The following is a 14,041-nucleotide window of genomic DNA, read 5'->3' on the forward strand; positions in this document are numbered from 1 at the left end:
TCCTTACTACCTTTACAGAGTTTCTCTTTTTAAAATTTATTTTTGAAAGAAACATCACATAAGTTGAAAACCAAGATTATTTGCCATAAAAAAGGTAACTAGAAAAACAAACTCAATAAAACAAAGCAGTATTATGAAATTCTAGTTAGATATTGTTGCTTGCTGGTATTCCTGAGCCTCAGGCCTGCACAATCTCTGTTAAAAAGGTAAATCCAGCAAGCGATATATGTAAACTCATTTCAGCCAGCTTTCTCCTTGTCTTAAACAGAATGGTTGATTAAAAGATTAAAAGAGTATTGGAAAAAAAATAAATAAACAATCCTCTCACTGTACTTTTTCAATGATATTTAATATTGTACCAGGTATCATCTAAAGTAACCTTCTATGACCTATAATGATGTTGCCCATCATTGAGATACAAGTCCAAAAATGTTCTGGAAAATACCCCAAAATGATTTGGAAATTTCCTAAACGATCTCCTTTACTTTTATTTTGGTTTCAGAACCTCAAAAGGAATCTCGTTTCTCTCAAGACCTGCTCCGATATGCCTATTAATCAATATCAAGAAATAACAAGTTGGTAGAAATAGAAATTATTAACCAAAAAACTTGTTTTCAGAAGGCAAATATCAGGTAGATGAAAGCAGTACTGCTCTAGGAAGCATAATCAAGTTCCCAAATAGCATCTTGTTTGACCTTGAATAGGTCAGTAAACCACTCAAATATTTTCTCATTTGCAAAACAGGGAAAACACTACCCACCTACAGGATGGGTACGTGGATTACAATGAGAGGAGTGGCACAAGACTCAGAAAAAATGTTACTTGGATCAAAGTTGCATATGACTTCAGTTTATTACAACTTACAAAAATCCAAGTGTTCTTATCTTAATAAAAAGACCTCCATTTGTTTTACCTTGGTAATCCTGAGGCACTATTGCTCAGTTTCAAATGCAACGTTGAAAATTAAAGCTGATTCAAAGATTCTTCTTCTGAAAGCCTGAAATGCTCCAGAAAAACTGCAAAAACCTAGGTGACTACTCATCATTTGGTCCAAAGTCTATTCAAGTCCTTACTGAAAAAAAAAAAAAAAAAATTAACATGGCAAATATTATTAGTATATAAAATAATTTTTCACATGAACAGTATCTGAATACATTTTATGGTGACCTGAAATAACTTTCGTGATCCTTTCTTTACACAGGGCCAAAGTACTAAACAAATAAATTAGAAAGATACCTAAAATTATAGTGCCATCTACAGGCAAAGAGAATACTATCAATGATGGCACATTTTTAATGATTTCATAGTTTCTAATTGCTACCCAATGATTAAAAGAAAACTGGGATTTAATTATTTAGTAATTCACTTTCTGATTACATTTATAGGATATAATTTATCATATAAAATAAAGTTAAAACATTATTTCTAAATTTTTTTACTATTTAATATAGCATCATTTCATTTTCGATAAACATTAAGGCAATAAAGGTAATTTTTAAAATCCACGGTACCACAATCTGCAAGTTTTGTGTCCTGAATTTGTTTATTATTAAAATATATAAAGACAAAAGAGGAACTTTCTAGTATTAAAAAAATTCCAAACATTCTATGATCTTAACAGAATGGCATTTTCATTTTTTTCTGTTCCCTTCCAAACTTGCATTTGTGGACATTTACTTAACAATCACTAAATGCTAGGCACTTTTCTAAGCTGCTTCACATATACTAACTCAGCAAATCATCACAATAATCCTAAGAGGTAGGTTTATTACCATCCCTGTTTTACAGATGTTGAAACTGAAACACACAAAGCTTAAACAACTTGTCCAAGGCCACACTGCTGTAAGTGGCAGAGGCAAGCTTCAAACTAGGGGAGTTTGTCCCCAGTATCTAAGCTTTTAATCACTATGCTAAAGTGCCTCTCCTGTGTAAAAGATGCATGCAGTGTATATACTGCATTTGTGTTTTATATGTTTTATATATATATATATATATATATATGGTTTTGTGGGACAACATTTTCTCACATACCTAAAACCTTCATCATCAACTTTAATAACTAAATGTTTTGCCATCAAGTTGTTACATCTCATTTTACTTTTAGTTAGCTAATGCTGGACTTCCAAACTGTTTCTAATTTCTTTCTATATATATAAAAATGCTGCACTAAGCAAATTTTGCATTGCATAGTTTTTTTCCTTCTTTGGAATTTTATTTCCTTATGTTAATATACCCAAAATGGTTTGACTGACTTAAGTATATAAAAGTGCCACATTACTAATATATAATACTCTTGACAGCTTTTTAAGTCATTACGTAATGCTACCAGCAATAAAAGAATGCTCAGATTTTCCCAATCAGTATATCCCATTTCCCCCCAAATGTACCTGATGTAAAGTGGATAAGGATGGTTTGTGATGCGGGAGAGTTAAACCAACAAATATAGAATTTTCGAAATGGGTAAAATGTTTTCTTCCTCCAGCAACGTAAAAAGGTGGAGATAATTCTATTGTTTGCTGCTTATGAGATTGGTGCTATCTTGATTCCTTAAATGAGCCTCGAAAAGAATCAATAACACCCAGTCACTGGTAAGTGTCAGAGCTGGAGTCTGAGCACAGATCAGTCTGACTCTAAAAATTTATGTTTTAGATGATAGAACAAAAATAACAAAAAAGTGGAGGGTCAATATGTGTCAAGATAAAGAAACTGCAGGATAACTTTTATTTCAATCTTCATCAAAGATTATTTCCCTCATAAAGGGGTAAACTACCCTGGGGTAGCTATCATAAATAGAGGGATTATATTTTCCTGAGGTACTGTTCTGATCAATAATTTCAAAAATAGGAAGGAATGGCAATAATTAACAAAATGCTTCATCTATCTTTCCAACCCTCCCTGTTTTCATTACAACCAAGTTTCATCTACATTCTAAGCAAGGAGCTTGAGGATATAAACATTACTCCAAAAATGTTTTTCTTTAATGTTATCTTCTTTAATGTCATCCTGCAGTATTATATGCTCCTAACAGTCCAGAAAGACTGTAACTTTTATAGCACAGACTAAAGGTCACCGAGATATTAGATAATAGAAAGAACAAAGGCTTTGGAGTCTTCAACTCAGATGCTGCCACTTACTAGCTATACAGCCTCTGGAATGTTAGTATCAAATTCCTACTTCATCAGGATGTTGTGTAATTAAAGGAGATAACAATTATAAAGCTCCTAGCACATGGTAGATGCTCAAGAAACTTTAGCTCCCTTTCCTTTAAAAAGTGGCACATAACACGATTATATTAACGGGGTCAGTTTTAAAAGTCATGCTTCATTATTTCCCTCAGACAAACTGTAGCATAACACGAAGCGTCAAGATCAAAAGAGATCAAAAGAGATAAAGTTGCTTCATCGATGTGGGAACCTTCCTTCAGGACATCAGTATCACGGTCTTCTATTAGTTGGTATGAGAGATTACAGGGATGTTTCAAAATCTTTCTATAGCATCCTGGAACATTCAGTTTCAGAGTAGGTATTTTAAATCTACATGTCTGTAGTCCATCTCTGCTGAGTACTTCCTGGTACCACTTCCCTAGTTTGTTCTTTGGGTACTGAATATTGTATCCAAGCACTGGAAGAACCACCTGTGCAATGGAAGGGGAAAAAAAAGATACATGAAACAGCCTTCGGAAAAATATTTGATCATATTTTAAATTTACTTTTATGACTGGGACCTGGATCTGTAAAAACAGACGCAGGATATCAACATTACAATCAGCCTAAAACATGCTATTGAGTATTACACTACTTTGATTCTTTTTAACGCTGCCCAGAAAAGAGAAGAGCCAACTAAAATCAAGAAGGACTCTTAAGGGCCTTCCCTGGTGGTCTAGTGGTTAAGAATCCTCCTTCCAATGTAGGAGACACGGGTTCGATCCCTGGTCGGGGAACTAAGATCCCACATGCCGCAGAGCAACTAAGCCCACGCCACAACTACCAAGCTTGCATGCCTCAACAAGAGAGCCCACGTGCCACAAACTACAGGGCCCATGCACTCTGGAACCCTCATGCCACAACTAGAGAAGCCCACACACTGCGACAAAGACCCAGCGCAGCCAAAAATAAATAAATAAATAATGATAATAACTAACTAAATAAATAAATATTGTGCTTGCGTGGTATATTTAAAAAAAAAAAAGGACTCAATTACCAAGGCAACCAACTCAAGTCAGATATTATTAGACAAACTGCTGTTAATGTAGAAGAGATGAAACAAGAAGTTGAGGTACACTTAATTAGCCAACAGACTTCATCTTTGTGCAGTCATACAATCCTAAAAGCATATTCTTTCTGGAACACAAAGAATAACCTTTACTACTCAATCATGTAACTGGTATTTTGGCTGATAATTTTACATTTCTCTTACTTATTTAAAAACATGGGGCTTCTCTGGTGGCACAGTGGTTAAGAATCCGCCTGCCAATGCAGGGGACATGGGTTCAAGCCCTGGTCTGGGAAGATCTCACATGCCGTGGAGCAACTAAGCCCATGAGCTACAACTACTGAGCCTGCGCTCTAGAGCCCGCGAACCACAACTACTGAGCCACATGCCACAACTACTGAAGCCCACACGCCTAGAGCCCGCCCTCCGCAACAAGAGAAGCCACTGCAATGAGAAGCCCACGCACCGCAACGAAGAATAGACCCCGCTCACCACAACTAGAGAAAAGCCCGCGGACAGCAACAAAGACCCAACGCAGCCAAAAGGTAGTCAGAAAAAGGAACAAGGTAAAAAACTCAAATACACACAACATGACTGAATTTCAAATTCGTTATGCTCACTGAAAGAAGCCAGACACAAAAGGCCATAAACTATATGATTCCATTTCTATGATACTCTTTCAAAGGCAAAACCATAGAACAGAGAAGAGCTGAGCCAGGGCTGGGGCAGGGGTTGGGGGTGACTACAAAGGGGCCCAGGAAGTTTGGGGGAGACATGAAACTGTTCTTTATCTTGATTTTTGTGGTGGTCGTATGACTGTATATGTATATCAAAACTCGCAGAACTGTAAACTGAGAAGAGTGAATTTTATTGTATATAAATTATACCTGAATTAAAAGTGGTGAAAAAAAGGAGCAAGAAAGGGAACTGGTTAATATATATTGTCTTTTGGGCACAATGTGTACATTTAGATCTAAATGATACTAATTTTTAAGCAAGTTTACCTGATGTATTGCATATGTATTAGCTGATTCCTCTTCTTCAGTTACTAGATGAACCTATTTTTTAAAAACATGATGAAAATACAGATGATTTTCAAATGTTCCAAATTCCCTCAATTTTCCCTAACTCTGTTATGTACAATTTGACTCCTTAGCTGAATATACACATACCCAAACAAGATCTTTTCACAATTTCTTTCCAGAGGAGTAGACTACTTAAAAGTTAGAATGATTCTTCCTGCTTTAAGCCCTGATAACTGCAGTGGAAATACACGGAGAATGGTGGGCAGCTAACACTCTGAAGCAACACATTCACCTCAGTTACCAACAATCTTTTTCTAAATTGCAAAGTTGTTTTTTCTTACTATGCTGAATCAAGAATCTGCCTCTGTGAGACCACCCAACCTCTGTCCCTAACAAATGTCATAATACTCTATGAGAAGTAGTGTTTCTCAAAATGCGTTTCATAGACTAGTAATAGGTGTCACACATACGAGGCAAAAAAAAAAAGAGGTGAGTGATAAGCTACGTTTGAGAAATGTTGCTCTAGGACACAGAATAATTCTAATTTCTCTGGCACATGAAAGCTCAAGTATAAAGGCAGCTGTCATCATTCCATGAGGATTACAACAGCCTCATTTTCCTAAAGCATTCATCATATAATATAATGTCTAGATCTTCTCTAAACCTGCTTGCTTTCCCAATTCTCCCTACTCTTATCAATGTCTCTCCTTTTTTGGTTTTTCATTTTGGGTTTATTTGTTTGTTTACATGTAAATAACCCATTTTAACTGCTGCACTCAGAAATGGACATAACACTCCAGATGTGATCTGACCAAATACATGGGGCTATGATCTCTCTTGCATCATCACTTCCAGCTTTCTGTCTTTCACAAATTCGTAAGCATACCTACAATGCTGCAATTTAAGCAATTTATGAAAATACTGAACAAACATGGTCAAGTACAGAGTACCATGTTTTGTCTTTAGAGAACTCCCTCCAGGTTGATATCAACGATAAATTAACGAATATGATTTTGCTGTATGGCTGCTCTGCAAAGATGAATTCACCATTCTCATTGTCTAACTCACATTTCTCCATCTTGTTCACACAAAAATTATACGAGAATCTGCCAAGTCACTTGAAATTAAGATATATCGGTAGTCCTAGTAATTCTATCAAAAAGGGACTCAGTTTCCTCCAATTTTTAATGTAGATGCACAACATGACATGTTCTATATACCATTTATTAGAAATATTAGTTTGTCTTTTTCCTTTTCATATTTTATGTCATTTTTTGGTGTTTTTTTTGGTTTTTTTCTTTAACTTTTTATTTTATATTAGAGTTGATTAACAATGCTGTGTTAGTTTCAGGTGTACAGCAAAGTGATTCAGTTATACATATTGTATGTCTTGAGACTCCAATTCCTGCCTTTTCTTTTCTCAGTGCTAACTAATAAAGTATAAATGATTGATCTTAAAAATATAGACACTTTTTGCTGCTAATAAAAGGAAACTCTGCAAAATGTAAAGGAGAAAATATTCTCTTTTCCACTACATCTCCTGAAAGAAAAGCATATTCAATCCTGATCACAAAACTATCCGTGCAAATGTTACATGGAACAAAGAAGTCTTATATGACACATGCATTTCAGAGATTATTGTTATATTTTGTCAAAGTAACCTTTAACTTCTGAAAATCTGAATTAGAAATGGCTGACCTACTAAATAATGTGTTGCCTAGGTAATATTTAAATGGACATGTTTTCTGAAAGGTGTTAAAAAACTTGTGCTTTTTTCATTATTTATCAAAATGGAATCAACTGATATATCTCTTCTTCCACTCATATGAGGTAAAATAAAACCTACGATGCTGCTAGATTTTTTCTTACAGAGTCTGTGTCTCAGTTAAATGACCATTCTTAATGATTTATGCTCTTAGGGATCACTTTCTTATCTAAATATTCATAAGCCATTCATTTAATAAAATAGTAAAGCAGACATCTTTGTTCTGGCTCACTCATCACTCAGCCTTTACGCCCTCTTTTCTGGTAGTGCACCTGCATTTTCCTGGGAGCTTCCCTCCCAGTTCTTAAATGTGGTTTGGATGGAATGGCTCCAGGAAGGAGCCCTTGAAACACAGGTTTTGCCAATCACATACTCCAGTCCACAATAACTGGTTTGGGGACATGTGACCCAAGCCAAGCCATTCCTAGCCACTGAGGCTCAATTCCATGGCTTTGATTGAAACTGTTGGGAAAGAAAAGCCCTCTTTTCTGGAGAAGAAACTGAGAATGAATCTAACAGAGAGGAAAGCAGAGCTGAAAGATAAAGCAAATGAGACGGATGATTTAGGACACTGCTTAAGCCCCTTGATACAGCTGTGCCTGAATCAATCATGCACTTTTAGTTATGAGGGCCAAGAAATTCCTGTCTGTTTTCCTTAAGTTAGTCTGAGGTGGGTTTCCATCACTTGAAACCAAAAAAATCCTTAATTCATACATCTAGAACTCTGCCATTAATTTAGATCAAGCTTCCTTTATGGAAAGTTCAGTCTATTTTTCTCCATTTTTGAAAAACTGGGCCATGCCCTATCTCTAGATGCTGACACCTTTTCTATACTCCACAATTTCTCTAGTAGAGACTAATCTGAGCTAGGAATCAGACAACAGATTAAGTGCTACCTATGTCACTTAACCTGTCTCCTCTCCAGCCTGGGTCTCAATTTTCATTTCTATAAAATGGGAATTAGAAAAGAGGGTCTCTAAAATATTTTTGTCCTCTAAAGGTCAATGATTTTATGATGTTATATATAAAAGCACTACTCAAATCCCTTCATTAATTTTTAAAATATATTTGTGAGATTGAATTAAGATAATGATGGAGAATAGTCTGCTCTTTTTGCATTACAATACTATAAAACAAATTTCCTTACATGATTTATGGAATTAAATTTCATTATTTAGTTCAATCCCACAGAGATTAAAATACTATAAAAACACTAGTTGGACGGGGAGGAAATGGAAGGATCAATTTTTACAATACAAAATTATATTTCATTAATATAAATGCCTCTAAGATACTGTTAAGAGGGAAAAAAGCAAGTTGTAAAATCGCACCTATATAAAAGAAACACACATGACGTTACATACCCTGTATACCATTATTATAAAAGTCTTATTCTAAAGAATGTGTTCTTTAAAGGAAGGTTTACTATCTTTGTAACTTTCACTTCATACCACTAACTATTTTTATTTTTCCATTCAATAGCATGTTAAGCGTCAGCTGACAGCAAAATAGAAGCAGGAGATGAGCAAATGTAAGTTTAAAAAAAAAAAAAAAAGAAGAGCATGTTTAGTTTTAAATTGTTTCTAAAATAAGGGCTTCTGAAAATTAGTATTCCTGGTGTGGTAACTATTCTTGATGAAATGACACTTACTTTACTACTTGGTAAATGCTCATCGTCAATATCTTCATCCAAACAGACCAAATCACCCTCCACCACTCTTGATCCATAGGTTGCAAGTCTGTAAGATACTGCCTCATTCCAGATTTTGCTGCTATATGCATGAACGTAGAATATGCGCATGGAATGGGGGAAAGAGAACCACGCCTGGATACAGCCCTCCTCTGTCACGCCAAAGCGATGCAAGGACTCCAACAATGCTCTCTCCCGAACTTTGAATTCAGGCATCAGTGAAAGTGTGCCTTTAGCATCCTCTGAAATAAAGCGAAGATCAGTTAGTCACCTTTACTTAAAGGCCAGTTATTAAGAGCTTTACCACGCTCTCTAAATGAACTGAGCTGTCCTGGGAACCTGAGTATGAAGATGATGCTCAGCACCAACTATAAACCAGAGCTACATTTGAAGAGGTTTTTTGGTTGGTTGGTTTTTTTTTTTTTTTTTTTAATTTTTATTTATTTATTTATTTTTATTTTTGGCTGTGTTGGGTCTTCGTTTCTGTGCTAGGGCTTTCTCTAGTTGCGGCAAGCGGGGGCCACTCTTCATCGCGGTGCGTGGGCCTCTCACTGTCGTGGCCTCTCTTGTTGCGGAGCACAGGCTCCAGACGCGCAGGCTCAGTAGTTGTGGCTCACGGGCCTAGTTGCTCTGCGGCATGTGGGATCTTCCCAGACCAGGGCCCGAACCCGTGTCCCCTGCATTGGCAGGCAGACTCTCAACCACTGCGCCACCAGGGAAGCCCCCTGTTTGTTTGTTTTTAATAAAGATCATTAATCATATGGCTCAATCACTTTCCCTGCTTTAAAAAGAGCACAACATTAGTAACTCCAACTTCAGGATGGAGATAAAACTAATTTGCAGTTATTTAGAGGACTTTTTTTTTTTTTTAAAGCATTACATAAACCCCTGAGCTTAGAGATTTTTAAAGAGCTATTATAGACGTTTTACACAGAATTTTTTGAATAAGAAAGGGTTGACATCTGGATCCTTCAAGTGTTCTACTAGGTCTTGCTAGTAGGATGCTTTTTAAAATTAGGTTACTGGACTCCATGGCAAAGATGCTTATTCAGGTAGGGCCTTGGATTCAGCATTTTAATAAATGCACCAGGTTTCTTAAGCACACTAAAGTTTAAGAATCACTGCCAAAAGGAAATTATTTTCTCAGGACCCTACAATAGATGCAATTTTGAATTTTCCTTAGTATTACTTAGATTACTCATAACAATTTGAAATGCTCACACTGTTTACAGATTCCGGTATGGCATAAAAATATTTTTCTCCTATGAATCATTACATATAGGTAATAAGTACATGATTTAAAACAATGAATGGAGATATTTGAAAACTGATGTCCTTTATTTCAACGTAAGTGAAATTCAATATGCACGTATATGTCGATCATATATTTGAATGAATCTAAAATGTTACGGTTGCCGTTATTGTTTAAATACAAGTAATGTTTATTCAGTATTCAGAACGTGCCAGGCACTATTTTAAAAGCATTATATCTATTATCTTATTTAAATCTCATGACAGTCTTTTAGGTACCATTATTAGCTTCAGTTTGCAGATGAAGAAACTAAAAGAATGAAACTAAATGACTTGCACAAGACTATACAGCTGGGAAGTACTAAAGTTGAGAGTTAAACCCACATAGATTGACTCTAGAACCCACACTTGTAACAACTTTTTTTTTAGTGCTTCTCATTAAGCATTCTACATATATTGGGCTAAAGTTTTCAAAATCAGCAGTCAGGGCTAAACGGCAACTAGATCAAAAACAATGCACAGGGGCTTCCCTGGTGGTGCAGTGGTTGAGAATCCACCTGCCAATGCAGGGGACACGGGTTCGAGCCCTGGTCTGGGAGGATCCCACATGCCGCGGAGCGACTGGGCCTGTGAGCCACAACTACTGAGCCTGCGCATCTAGAGCCTGTGCTCTGCAACAAGAGAGGCTGCGATAGTGAGAGGCCCGCGCACCGCGATGAAGAGTGGCCCCCACTTGCCACAACTAGAGAAAGCCCTCGCACAGAAGCGAAGACCCAACACAGCCAAAAATAAACAAATTAATTAATTAATTTAAAAAAAAATGTACTTAAAAAAAAAATTAAAAAAAAAAAACAATGCACAAAGTATCAGATATAACAAATGTACTTTTATTTAGTTCATTTTTTCAGTCTCCTCTGATGGTAGTGAATTATACTTCCATCAATACCTAAATCCTTCGAGGATTTAGGCCAAGAAAAACTCAGAAAACATCTTTTCCCTCACCCCTACCCCCAAGCAAGAATTAGAACAGACAAAAATCCCCGAGATCTGGCCAAAAATGAAGTGCCTAGGGCACGTAATAAAAATGTTTAAATATACAATATATTACAGTCTATTTCTTATCATATTTATGTTGTAATGAATGCCCTCCTGCTGACATAACACTTATATTATGTATCTGCATGGTTATGTATGGGGTAAAGAAACTTTTTAAGTACCAGTTTGAAGAAAATATTTCTTTGCTCTATTTACAGGATCATCCAAATCTTCTGGTGTAAGAAATAATTTTACAGCCTTCACCTTTAAAAACCAAACAAGCAAACATATGTTAAATGAAAATGAAAAATTACTTACTTTTTTTAAAAAAGGTACAAATTGTCTGACATCTAACAAATGCCAGACATTTAACAAAGGAACAAGAATAAGCATTTAACATGATATTTTACATGGCAATTTTGTCTTTAAGTGTTCAAAAGTTAAACAATGTTAAATTTAGAATTAACCTCCTGTACAAAGCAACCTGATACATAGGTTTAAAATATTATGGACTGGAAAAGTGCTCCTCCACCACTTCCACAGTTCTTCTTCTGTCATTCTTTGCCTCTATCATCGAACTATGAACGCAAGTATTAAGTGATGACATAAAACTCAGACTTAGCCAACAAAAATACACAACAAAAATAAGGGAAGGAACAAGCATAGGGGAATGGCAAGCCACTAATTTCATTTGTGTTCTCAAGTCTCAGAATTCTGTGGTCTTAAAAATAATTGCCAAAGTCATTTTTAAAAATTGCCAACTTTAATATTTTCTTTTAAAACCTAAATAGATTAAAAGATGCTCTTTTAAAAAAAAAAAAAGGTAGCTACTAGTTCTTATATTTTATTACTGTCTCCAGCACAACTTATTTCTAAGTATGTGCCTTAGAGTAGGAAAGGATCTTAAAATAGGTCAAGCAACCTAATCTCCCACTCATTCTTCTGTTAACATTATTCATTCATTCAAACAAATACTATTAAGCATCTGCCATGTGCTAGGCACTGTGGAGATACCAGGGATAGAGTGTTGAGCAAGAGACTTGTGGTCTCCATTTACTGGAAAAGATTAAATAAGCAATAATTATAAAATGTAATCAAACCTGAGATGGGAAGTCTAGGAGGCTGTGCAGTCACAAGATAAGGGGAATTCACTAATTCTTGGGTAGTGGGATGAGAATTTAAATTGAGACATAAGGAGTGTAAAGGTTGGGGAGGGCGTGCTTCAAGCAAAAGGAAAAAAAAAATCTGCCTTTCCAGCTGTGGAAGCCAGCCTCTAAGACAGGCCCCAGTGGTCTCAAGCACCTGGTGCTCACGCCTGGGCAGTCCTCTCCCACACTCGTCAGGGTTGGTCTGCGTGACTGTGGAATACGGAAGTAGTGAAGGTCTGTCCCTCCCAAGATTAGCCTATGAAAGACACTGAGGTTTCTTTTTTCTTTTTTTATTCAATGAATATTTATTGAGTATGAATGAATGAAAAAAGGAATAAATGCTCTATTTTTAAAGAACTTTTATGAGGCTAAAAACTGTATCCTCTGAAAAGGAATTACTCCCCTCCATTTTATCAAACTGCAACTTTTTTCTCATTTCATTTCTCTGAAGGAATATTCTATTTCCTTTAGCAAAGGGAGCGTGTCAAGAGATATATGACCCTACTTTTTTTAAACTTTTTATTTTATGTCAGAGTACAGTTGATTAACAATGTTGTGATAGTTTCAGGTGTACAGCAAAGTGATACAGCTATACATATACATGTATCTATTCTTTTTCAAATTCTTTTCCCATTTAGGTTGTTCCATAATATTGAGCAGAGTTCTCTGTGCTATACAGTAGGTCCTTGTTGGTTATCCATGAGGTTTCTGTTGTGGTCTCCCTCTCTCTCTCTGTTGTGGTCTCTCTCTCTCTCTCTTTTGTGCTCTTGGACTCCTCTCTCCGGGAGAAGCCATGCCACGAGTACCACTATGGCAAGAAACTCAAGCTTCCTGCCGACAACCATGAGAGTGAGCTTGGATGTAGATCCTCGGTACCCACTCAAGTTTTCAGAGACCACACAGGCTGAGAGATAACTGCAAATGCATGAGAGACCCTGATGCAAAAATGCCCAGCTAAGCTGCTCCCAGATTCCTGACCCTCAGAAATAGTGAGATAATAAATGCCTGTGGTTTTAATCCACTAAGTTTTGGGGTAATTTGTTCCACAGCAATAACTGATAACCAATAGTCTAGCAAGTTAACAAATAATTAGGAGCATGGAATATGAAGTTTGAAAGAGGTAGCCATTGAAGGGGTAGCCAGCCAGCTTTTGTTTAAATGTAATGATAGCAAGAGGAATTTCCAGTTCTTGGGGTGGGGAGTGGCGGAGGAGGAAGCCCATTTCTTTGGACAACTGTTAGAAAAGTCTTTCTTACACTAGGCTAAAACTTGGCCCCTTGAATTTCTACCATTGTTAAAACCAGACAATTAACAGTCTAATCATATTTCTGAACACTCATCTGTTATGAGCCTGGCACTACGCTAGGTGTTTTCACAAAAGTTATCTCATTTACTTCTCACGAACATCTTGTAAAATACGTATTATGTCCATTTTACAGATAAGAAAACCGAGGCTGGGAAAATTAATTAACCTGCCTATAGTGACATATTTGACAATGGGCAGAACTCAAACAGAGCACATGATGCATACTTCAGACCCCTAACTATTAAATTCTTCTTCCATATGACAAAATTTCAAATACTTTATAAGTTAATTTCCTCTTCAGAGTTTTCTAGACTGAAAAAACACTGTTCAGTTATCATTTCTCATCAATACAGTTTCTAGACCCTTTATCATATCAGTTATATCCCACTTGCTAAACTCCCTCTGAAATGTTAAGCCCAGACTGACTGCAGTTTTGCAGATGTGGTCTACATCACCAGCTGTCAACCTTATTTCCATGTGTAAGATGATGTTCACATGCACAATGCTTCTCACAAGTGCTTTTACTGTTCCTTTCTCTTCCACTCAAAAAAGCATATCAGAACACAAATGAGTAAGCATGACACTATTCTATGAAGAATACTGCATTTG

The 14,041-nt window shown here is 36.3% G+C and overlaps 1 protein-coding gene across 7 annotated transcripts in view; it reads right to left on the minus strand.

The window, feature by feature from the left end:
- Nucleotides 1-14,041, minus strand: part of PUS7L (pseudouridine synthase 7 like) — a 39,678-nt gene that overhangs the window by 8,623 nt on the left and 17,014 nt on the right. For 5 of the 7 annotated variants that reach the window (XM_068560016.1, XM_068560013.1, XM_068560012.1 and 2 more), the window contains 5 exons: nt 11,161-11,242; nt 8,654-8,934; nt 5,217-5,270; nt 2,388-3,634; nt 914-1,072 (listed from right to left, as the gene is read on the minus strand). In XM_068560016.1, coding sequence (XP_068416117.1) covers nt 3,308-3,634; nt 5,217-5,270; nt 8,654-8,934; nt 11,161-11,242 — 744 coding nt within the window. In that variant the 3' untranslated portion in view covers nt 914-1,072; nt 2,388-3,307. The remainder of the gene's footprint in view (nt 1-913; nt 1,073-2,387; nt 3,635-5,216; nt 5,271-8,653; nt 8,935-11,160; nt 11,243-14,041) is intronic. The other 2 variants (XM_068560017.1, XM_068560018.1) reach the window with 2 other exon arrangements.

This window comes from Eschrichtius robustus, chromosome 13 (assembly GCF_028021215.1).
Source record: "Eschrichtius robustus isolate mEscRob2 chromosome 13, mEscRob2.pri, whole genome shotgun sequence".
NCBI classification, from domain to species: Eukaryota; Metazoa; Chordata; class Mammalia; order Artiodactyla; family Eschrichtiidae; genus Eschrichtius; species Eschrichtius robustus.